Here is a 10,519-nt window from a genome sequence, read left to right as displayed (position 1 = left end):
AGTGTTGTGCTCCCATCACCACCATGCTTTACCAAAACTTTTATAATCAATCCGAATAGCTTATATAGTCTCTGAGATGATTAAATGAGTTTAAATACCTGCACAGGTGATTAGCAAATGTTTGTTTTCTTTATACTAAAGCTTTGACCTTCCATGGGCATTATGACTCCTTCCTGGGCCATAGAGAGTAGAATGTAGGGGCGCCTGGGATTACATTTTGTGAAATACTTTCTTATGATAAAGTAAGCAGCTAAGATTTATATTCTACAAGTTCCGAAGTTCTACTTCATCCCTAGCTGGTAAATTTCTGGAGTGTAGAAAGGGGTAATGATTCTCATACTTTTATCTAGAAACACTAAGATTCAAAAAACATGATTTCCTTAAGGTTACTCAGTAAAAGTGGACTTGGTGAACCCAAATGCCCTCCATCCCAGCCCTGGGCTTCAGCCTTTTGAACCCATGATACCAAGTCTCTCAATTGTTGGTGCTCTTGTCTTTTAGGGTGGAGGTTACTCCTCATGGAGGCAGGGGATGGGACAGGATGACCTTACATTCCTTGCCTTCTGTTTCCTAGAAATGAGAACCATGTTCTCCCATTATTGAGTTGCATTTTGCTCAGAAGTACCTGCCAGAGAGAGACCAAAAGCAAGACCACATTATTTTAGACTGTCTTTGTTTATCGTTAAGACCCGTTCAAAATATGCTTACTCTTTAAAGCTTCCCTGACCACCTCAGACCTGTGATGCACAGCTGGGAAAAGTCCTGAACGTGGGAAATGTGCCAGGGAAGGACTAGAGGGATAAAGGGCAACCTCCAAGCAGCAGTCCAGCTCTGGGACATGCTAGTAGAGGGTATGGAGGGTTGGGATCTGTATGGGTAGAATGATGGGTTTGGTCCTGGCTTTCAGGGAAGTGGGCGTACTCTGCAAGTTACTAGAGTAGCATCATTTCAAACTTTTATTAGGAAAATGTTCAAATATACATAAAGGTATAGAACATAGTTCTGTGAATCCCCATATACTCATCATGCAGATTCATAAATTATTAAGATTTTGCCACTTTTGCCCCTTATCCTCCTTTCCTTCTGTCCTTTTTCGCTTTGCCAAAATATTTAGAATAAAAAATGTCATGTTGCTCCATACTTCAGCATGCATCTCTAAGAAATAAGGACCTTTTCTTACATAACCCCGAAGCCTTTTTCATATCTAACGATATTAACACTAATTCCTGGACATCATAAATACCCAATCCATAATTAAATGTCCCCAACTATCTGAAAATGTCTTTTTACTATTTGGGTTGTCCAAATCAGGAACCAAACAAGGTCCACATGTTCCATTTAGTGGATAGGTCTTTTTAAGTCCCCTCTTACTATTTTCCTCAGCCATTGACTAGCTGAAAAATCTGGGTCAGTTTACCTTTAGAATGTCTCACGTTCCGGATGTTTGATTGCTTCCTTGTGTGTCACTTAATTTGTCCCTCCATCCTCTGTATTTCCTGTTGAATGGAAGTTAGCTAAATTTAGAGGCTTGATTAGAGTCATGTTCATTTTTGTTTGTCTGTTTCTTTATTTGGCAAGAATCCTTCATGGTGCTGCTGAGTGCTCCAGATGGTATCACATCAGGAGCTACACAGTGCCTGGTTGTGCCCTTTTTAATGGTGCTAAGATTCATCAGTGGAGTCAGGTGATGATAACTTGATTTCTCCATTGCGAAGTTCTTCATCAGTCATCCTCCTTGGCTTTGTCCATTGATGGGGAATTGATCAACTGATCAATCATTTGCAAAAATGATGATTTTTCTAATTCCACATTTGTTAGCTAGATTTCTTCCATAAATTAGAAGTCTTCTCCATCAGAGATATTTAGCTACCTTGAAATGTCGTTTATACAAGAAAGGTAGCACAAATGCTTAATTTGTTCTTTTTAATGGCTAACTTTCAGAATAAGTTGAGAGAAGCATCATTTTTTCAGAGATTTAGGCCTAGAGCTGATAGTGGGTGGGGAAAGGGGAGGCTGGTCTGCCTAACTGAGGGCATGGGGTGCATGTGGGTCAGACAGACACTGGAGGGCTCAATGTCTGGCCCTTGGGCAGCCAGCAGTGTGATGGACATGACACAGGCCCAGTGTGCAGACAGCTGCAGGATCTAGGGAGAGATAAAAAGAGAGTGAGAGATGTCAAGTCAGATATGGGGAGGCAGAAAGAGAGATAGGAAGTGAGAAAACAGCTAGACATAAAAGTCAGGAGGAGAGACAAAAAAGCAGAAATTGACATGGAAGAGAGAGAACAAAATGCACCCAGGAACAGAATAGGAGAGAAAAGCAGAGATGGGGGTAGGTGGAAAGATGAGGGAAGAAAGCAGAGCTGAAGCTAGAGAGCGAGACAGGGAAGGGGAGAAGGAAAAGAGATACCTGTTAAAATGATATTAAATTAGAAGGGACAACAGAAGGAGAAATAGAGGGATTGAGAGCAGAGAAAACAGACTTAGAGAAACAAGTTATGTGAAGGCAGAATAACCCAGTGATAGAAAGAAGGAAACAAAAGTAGAGAGAGCAAAGTAGAAAAATAGAAGGGAAGATAAACATAAATAGAAAGGAAAAAACAAAGGACCCCGGAGAAGGAGGCTAAGAAAGCATATATTGAAACAAACTAGTGCAGGAGCCAGAGAGTTTGAGAAATGTGAAGGGGGACTTAGGGGCTCTCAGCCTGGGATCCAGTCCTAGGCAGATACCTGGTCTCTCACTTCCACCTTCCTCTTGGTGGCTTCTCCAAATCTTCAGAGTCAGGGAACTTATAACTATGTGTGGATAGAATAATTGAGAGCCTGAATCAAGGATTCCCAACTCCCCTCATCCACAAATCAGAAAGGCATGGATACCACAGATGGGCTTATTGCTACCAGATTGAGGTCATGAGGCTGGGTGAGCTCTCAAGAGATTTGAAGGATGAGAAATCCCGGCAATAAGCACCAGGTCCCCAGAAGCTCAGGACCAGGAAGAATGTCAGAATGTTCCAGGGGAGGGAGGAGCCAGGAACCCTTTTCTCAGCCTCTTCATCTGGTCCAAGGGCCACTGACTCAAGATGAGATGTCGGGGGGTTAGGAACTCTTGGTGCAATCAGGGGGATATGGTGGAGGTTCAAGGGTCAAGAAATGACCCCTGGACAAATGATCTCCTACCTCCTCTGGAGGGAGAGTCCATCTTATCCATGTGACCTGTAGAGGAGCCGAGCACAGAAGAGTCTCCAGTGGATGTTGAATAGAGGGGAAGAAATGGCCAACTTGCTCACCTTTAGGGACTGTGGGGGAGGCTCTGAGAACATTTTCCATTCCAGATGTTGCAGAGGAGGTGGGTCTGGAGCCAGCAGGTGCTCACCCAGTAATGAACTTCAAAATAGATGTCCCTTCTCACCCCCCAGCACTGAGGGGGCCCAGGAGGCTGAGTGCAGTCTGCTGCCTATACCTGCCTGGGTGAGGGATCCAGGTGAAGCCTCTCCCCTCTCTGTCCAGAGCTGCTGCTTCAAGCCCCATCCTAGCCGGCCTCCGTAGGAGACTGACAATGTCTCAGCAGATATCAGCCCATCTAGACTATCAGACAGTGCCCCCGAGAGGTGCGTTGTCCCCTAAAGCAGCAGCTGCAGCAGCCAGTGGAAGCTGGAGACGCCCAGGCAGCCCCTCGGCCACAGCTGCAGCTGTCACCACAGCCCAAGCGGAAGCTGGGGCAGGCAGCTTGGCCTTTGGAGCGATATATGGGGCAAGGTGAGGAGTAGGAGCTGTTCAAGGGTAGACCAGTACAGGGAATGCAGGACGTATGGGGACAAGCCAAGGAGGGGCAGGCGGGGCAGGGAGGGCAGGAGCAGATGCAGGGTGGGCCTGGAAGGCTGGGACAGGAGGGGCAGGTCGCTGCATAAGAGGGACAGGCAGTGCAGGAGCAGGTGGGAGGTGGACAGGCGGGACAGGGGCAGGCACAGACAGAGGTGGGGTAGGAAATGCAGGGAGAGACAGCCAGTGGGCTGTGTCGGGAGGGTGCAGGCGGTTGTTGGTGGGCAGCCTTCTTATTTCGAGGTCCCAAGCGAAGACCCAGAGAGAAGTCCATTCAGCAGCAGAAGCGGCCAGGCTGGGGTGAAGGGGAGGGACGGACTGTTGGGGGTAGGAGTGTCTTAGGATTAAACCTAAGACAGCTGAGCCTTGATTCTGCAGGGAGCTCAGACCTCCTCTTCTAGCCCTCCCCTTTCAGGCCTGCCTGGCAATGCTTTCTTGCCCTTCCCCCCTCCATGAAAACCCTCCAACCGCACCAGCCCAGAACACGTTCTTCAGATATGACGTGCACTTGCATGCCTCCCATCCTTTGGTCCCTTGTTCACACTGTTCCTTCTGCTTGGAGTGCCTACCCTTTCTTCTCCACCTGGCAAGTTTCTATCATTTGTGAAACATTCTGCTTCATTCAGTAATATATATATATATATATGAGCTCCAGGCCCCTGACAGCTGCCTGAATGTGGACCCCTGCCCATCACTCTCCAACTCTGTTGGCCAGAACTGCTGCTTCAGGTCCTCAAGCAACCCTCTGAAGGGCACTTGGGGAAGAAATAGCAGCAGCGACAATGGCAGCAGCAGAAGCACTCTGGAAGACTGAGCCAGGGGTGTTGGAAGTTGGCAGGGGAAATGGGATGAATAGTTCTGGGAGTTTCCAGAGAGGGTATGTCCCAGGTATGGAGGTGTCCGTCTGTCTCTGGGAGACAAAAATAACTGGGGCAATTATTATTTGAGGGTCTCTTTTGTGTCAGTCACTGGTTAAAAAAAGAGTTTCCTCTTTTACAGGGCACCCATAAGAGTGAGGGGTAGGGGGTAATGTGGTAGGGACAAAAAAAGACCCAGGTAAATAAATGAATAAATTAATTTATCTCAGAGCATGAGAATGGTTATGGGAAAAAAACAGGGTGATGTGATAAAAAGTAACTCAGAAGGAGGTGGCTCAATAAGGAGGGGCAGCTGGACAACCCCCAAATAGTTGAATATAATAGCCATTATGGGCTTTAGGGGAGAGAGAGTCTGTCAATTGCTTGCTGATTGAGGGAGTGTTGCCTGAGCGTGGATGGAACTAGGAAGTTGGGTAATAGAGAAAAATAAAGCAGAAAAGGGGATAAGGAATGGTTAGGTCTGCAATCTAAAATGGGATGGCTGGGACATGACTCCCAGGGGTGTGGACCTTCCTGGCAACGTGGGACAAAGATCCTGGAAGGAGCTGAGACTCAGCATCAAGGGATTGAGAAAAACCCTAGAATGAGCTGAGAATTAACATCAAGGGATTGAGAGAACCTTCTCGACCAAAAGGGGGAAGAGTGAAATGAGACAAAGTGTCAATGGCTGAGAGATTCCAAACAGAGTCAAGAGGTTTTCCTGGAGGTTATTCTTAAGCATTAAGTAGATATCACCTTGTTGTTCAAGATGTAGTGGAGAGGCTGAAGGGAACTGCCTGAAAATGTAGAGCTGTGTTCCAGTAGCCATGTTTCTTGATGATGATTGAACAATGATATAGCTTTCACAATGTGACTCTGTGAATGTGAAAACCTTGTGTCTGATGCTCCTTTTATCTACCATATCAACAGACAAGTAGAACATATGGAATAAAAATAAATAATAGGGGGAAAAAATGTTAAAATAAATTTAGTTTGAAATGCTAGTGATAAATGAAAGCGAGGGGTAAGAGGTATGGTATGTATAATCTTTTGCTTTTTTCTGTTATCATTTTATTTCTTTTCCTGTTGTCTTTTTATTTCTTTTTCTAAATCGATGCAAATGTTCTAAGAAATGATGAATATGCAACTATGTGATGATATTGAGAATTGCTGATTGTATATGTAGAATGGAATGATATGTTAATATTTTTGTTTGTTGTTAATTTTTTAAATAAATAAATACATACATACATAAATGACAAAATAAATAAAATAAAATGGGGTGGCTGGGGAAGGTGGTGTTGAGAAGTGGCATTTTAGCAAAGACCTGAATGAAGTGAGGGAGGAAGCCATAGAGATATCTAATGGAAGAACATTCCAGAGACGGAAGGACAGCAAGTGCAATAAGCAAAGGGGAAAGCAATAACGGTAAAAGGTCAGAGAGTATTCCGATTGAAAAGGGAAAACCACCCAAGGGTTTTAGGCAAGTAAATTTGTGGGTCTTCTTGTTCCCATACCTGTTGCTAATTAGAATGTTCTGCTTCCTGTGTAATTGGGATAACCACTTTGGAAAACAGTTTGGCATTATCTGATAAAATTGAGCCTATACATGCACTTTGACTCAGTTCTTAGAAAAACCCTTGCGGGTATGTATTAGGAAACATGTACAAGAATGTTCATAGCAGCACTCCTTATAATTGCCTACACTGAAAGCAACTCAAATGTCCATCAACAGAAGAATAAAAACTAAATTGAAGTATATTTAGACAATTGAATATTATCCAACAATAAATGCAAACAAACAAAAGAAAACTATGTGCAACAACTTGGATATATCTCACAGACAAGGTGTGGAGCAAAATAAGTAAGACCTAAAAGATTAACACATTTAGACGAACCTCAAAAAGCAGGCAGAATTAATCAGTATTACTTAAGGATGCGCACGTAGGTGCTAAAACTATAAAGAAGAACAAGGAAATAATTTGTGAAAGTCAGGATGGTGATTTCTTCCTAGGGGAGAGAGGAGATTCTGATCTAAAGACATGCATGAGAAGCTCCCAGAGTTCAGGAAATGTTCTCTTTTCTTTTTCACCTGGATGTCTGTTAAAGAGATGTTCACTTTATCCCAGTTTATACTGTTCATTATATTTGGATATTCTGTACATAAAGAGAAAATAAAAGTATCACTTCTTTCTCCAGTCCGTGATACCTTGTTCAGATCATTATCCTGAAGTTTGACACTTCCTGGTTTATACGTCCATCTTCCCCCCTAGAGCTTGAGGGCAGGGACCTTCTCTGTATTTCCAGCACTTGTCAGCACCTGGCCTATAGCAGATGCTCAATAAATGTTTACTTAAATTGGACTGAATTGCATTTCCCAAATCTCTCAGCCAAGGGAGAGCTGGGCAGCTGCAAGAGAAGGGGAGGAAACTTGCTTTAGTGAAGAGAGCTCAGGACCACCGAGACCTGGGTTCCCATTCTAGCTCTGTCACTTCTTTGCTCTGCGATATCGGGCAACTTCCTTAACTTCTCTGGTTCTGTTTCCTTCTCTTTGAAATGAGGAAGATAATTGCCACCTCTGTGTAGGGGTTAAATTAGATAATGCACATGACTAGCACAAGGCCCGACACAAAGGATGGCTTCTCAACAACCATCCCTCTGGCCCCACACCTTTTCTTCAAAGAAGTCCATCAGAAGGGGCAGCCAGGCATCAAAGATGACCCCAGAGAGTAGGCCCACAGCTTGGGGACCCTGTGGGGCTGGAAAGGAGATGTCGTCTGGCCAAGAGCTGGCAGACAGGGAGATCTGATTGAAGCTGAATGGGACCAGGCAGTTGGTGGGAGTTGGCAGGGGAGGCAGGACACCCGAATCTTGGGAGTTTCCATCAAGGGGAAGTCCAAGCTATGGGTATGCGGGATGGGGTGGAGGGGTGCCGGCTGGCCCCACCCAATACCCTGGCCCCAGGGGATGTAGGTACAGAAAGGGAAGTGGGTCAGAGCAGGGCTGGAACTTAACCACATTGCTCCCACGGTCTCTTTTGCAGCTCTGGAGGAGGCACAGCCACAGAAAGGCCTTCTCCCTTCTCCAAAGGGCCCTCGATCCCAGGCCCCTCTGCGCTCTCCAAACCCTGTATAAAACCTTGGTGTCAGGGCGTGAGGAACTGGAAGCTCCACAGTGGACAGAGGAGAGATAAACCCCCAAACCCTGGATAGAGGTTCTGTGCAAAACAGACAGTTACACCCATGCGCAGACACCTGGAATGACACACCTCACACATACTCCAGGCAATCATGGAAGCAGACAGGCTCCCCGCAGGGAGTGGGACAGGTCAGGGCTGGATCAGGGGAGCTGGGGGCGGGCGCATGGCAGAGCAGGCTCACAGAAGGCTTTTCTGTCTGGTAAGGCTCCAGCTGGGCAAAGGCAGGAATCCCTCACACTGGGGGATTTGCCAAGGCAGAGCCTTGTTTTGTGTCGTATAATCTCAGGCCTAAGCCTGTGGGTTCCTCTTCTCTATCTCTTCTTCTCTTTCCCTTTCTGGAGGAGGAGATGAAGGAATGGGTGGATTCATTCCAGGGCAAGATGACCAGCTGGCTCAGTGTTCTGCTTGCCATTCTCCCTCATGGCATGCTGAAGCTTAGGTGGGGAGCAGGAATGAAAGGCCCCTTTTCTTTCTGAGGGTGGTGGCTGAGAGCTAGGACCCGACTTCAGGGCTTTGTGCATGCTCTTCCCGCTGCCCTTCCTTCTTTTCCCTCCCTCCCTTTCTTCCAGAAACCTTCCTAATCTCCCTGGCTGGGAAAGAGCCTCCTACTATTCATTTACGTACCACATGCCTGCTCATAATGGTTATTCCAGTTGCAATTTGGAGGATTACTTGGTTAATGTCTGATTCCTCCACCAGACAGTGAGCCAGCAAGTACAGAGACCGCACCTGGGTATTTCCAGTGTCTGGTACAGTGCTAGGCATATAGTGGATACTTAATAAAGATTTGTTGAATTAATGAATGATGCATGTTCAGGGAATAATTCCTAGAGTTGTGTAGGCTAATCCTGGGTTTCAGAATCAGGGCCTTGTTCTTTATAGGGATCTGAGCAGAACTGGGGCCGCTAAGGACACTTCCATAAAATTTATTCTCCGGGAGAGTCAACAAGCTAGCAAGCAGCACAATAGGCCTAGCACAAAGGGTGGAGTTGAACAAGCACTGGGGGAGGGCTGGCACCAGCCTTGGCACACAGCAGGCCTAGGAGGAGGAGGTAGGAGAGGAGGGGAGGAAGGGAAAGGAGAAGACCTATGTTGTACAAAACATGTTTTCATCGCAGTCTCCCTGGTTGCCCTGGTCGCCAAGCCCCGACAGCACATCCGTGCCTTAATGACGTCCTTAGGGGCTGTAACAAGCTCCCCCTCTCCCCTCCCCCCTCCTCCGGCAGACATCTGCCAGCCACCTCTGAGCATGGCACAAGACAGGACATCCCCCACAGACCAGACTGGGCATGGGAAAATGGCCTATTCAGTGTCCTATGCTGGTGGGGAGGGGGCAAAGGTGAACATTAGGGCAATATAGCAAAGTCAGGGCAGGTGCAACAAATGTCTGGCTCCTTTTCCTTTCTTCATACTCTCCTTTTGGTCTTTGCTCTGTGCTGAAGAAAGCGAAGGAAGCCTGATCCTAGGATCCTGAGATGTCATTTCTCCAGTTTCCAAGGTGACAGAGTGGAACAGTTACAAACTAAGCAAAGCCTAGAAATAGGAATGATCCAAGGAAAAGGGAAATTAAAGGAGCCCCCTCCACCAGTTTCCAGTGGGGAAAGGACCTCTTCCCAAGCCTGCTCCTGGAATCCCTGGACAGAACACTGGCTCACTACAGGATCGGGGATGGGGTGGGGGGTAGGAGAGAAGAAGAATCTGAGCCTCTCCCAAGGCCCCTCTGCCCTGCCCCCCAATCTTCCTCTGCTGTTTGGTTCACTTCCAGCCTGCTCTAGTGAACAGACCCCAGTTGTATCCTGGGGAGGGGTGGTAGAGTAGGTGCAGGCAGCAAGAGGAGGAGCCAGCATTGGGCGGGAGTTCCTGGGCATTGCCCCCAGGCTCCTGTCATTGGCTAGGGACAGAGTAGGCTTCAGAAGGGAGAAATCACAGTTACCAAGAGGGATGGATGGACAAATATCCACCAGAGACAAAAAGACAGGCAGACAGTCAGACAAATCTAGACAAAGAGGATGGCAGAGACAGATGAAACTCTAGAGTCACTCTTCCTTTCGAGGCTATCTCAAGTGTTTTGTTCCCTGTGTTAGCTTCCCTGTCCCCATCTGCTACCTGAGTTACACATTTCAGACTTCAGCTCTTGGCCCCCCACGTCCAGCCCCTCCAAAGAAGAGGAAGAGTGAGAGAGGTGATACACAGCAAGGGTAGTGTCACGGGGGTGAGATGCCTGGTTCTGTGTCGGGATGCCCAGCCAGGGAGGGAGTGGTGCCCTCGTCTGGTTCTTGAGGACAGGAGACTCATTCTCTGTAAACCAAATACAGATGTGGTAGGGGGAGGGGGATTAGGGCTCCATTCCCAAACCACGGCTGGGCACACCCTCCTTTCATGAGCCACTGCCAGGGCAGGAGGGGTTAACATTGCAGCCTCTTAGCAGGATCCCTGCCACACAGGCGGGGCTGCCATCCCACCCCTGCCTGGACGCCTGGGTCCAACTCCCTGACTCCCCCCTCCCACACTGCTGAGAGCTGCTCCCAGGGTAACCAAGCAAAGTCAACAGCAACCAGGCCACCTGGGGACGGGACCCTAGAGTACCTATTCCCAGTTCTTCCCACCCCTGGAGTGAAAGGGAGGGCCTTGTCTGCACCCCGTTT

General features: G+C 47.3%; 1 protein-coding gene across 1 annotated transcript; it reads right to left on the bottom strand.

Annotated features, from left to right (window-relative positions):
- Positions 1 to 3,579: 3,579 nt before the first annotated feature.
- LOC143689976 (uncharacterized) lies at positions 3,580 to 4,092 on the bottom strand. Its single transcript, XM_077167993.1, has one exon. It carries the CDS (start codon positions 4,090 to 4,092, stop codon positions 3,580 to 3,582), a length of 513 nt encoding a protein of 170 aa, XP_077024108.1.
- Positions 4,093 to 10,519: the final 6,427 nt, after the last annotated feature.

This window comes from Tamandua tetradactyla, chromosome 7 (genome assembly GCF_023851605.1).
Source record: "Tamandua tetradactyla isolate mTamTet1 chromosome 7, mTamTet1.pri, whole genome shotgun sequence".
In the NCBI taxonomy this organism is placed as follows: domain Eukaryota; kingdom Metazoa; phylum Chordata; class Mammalia; order Pilosa; family Myrmecophagidae; genus Tamandua; species Tamandua tetradactyla.
Note: the sequence above shows the minus strand (reverse complement) of the source record. Positions and strands in the feature narration are given on the sequence as shown.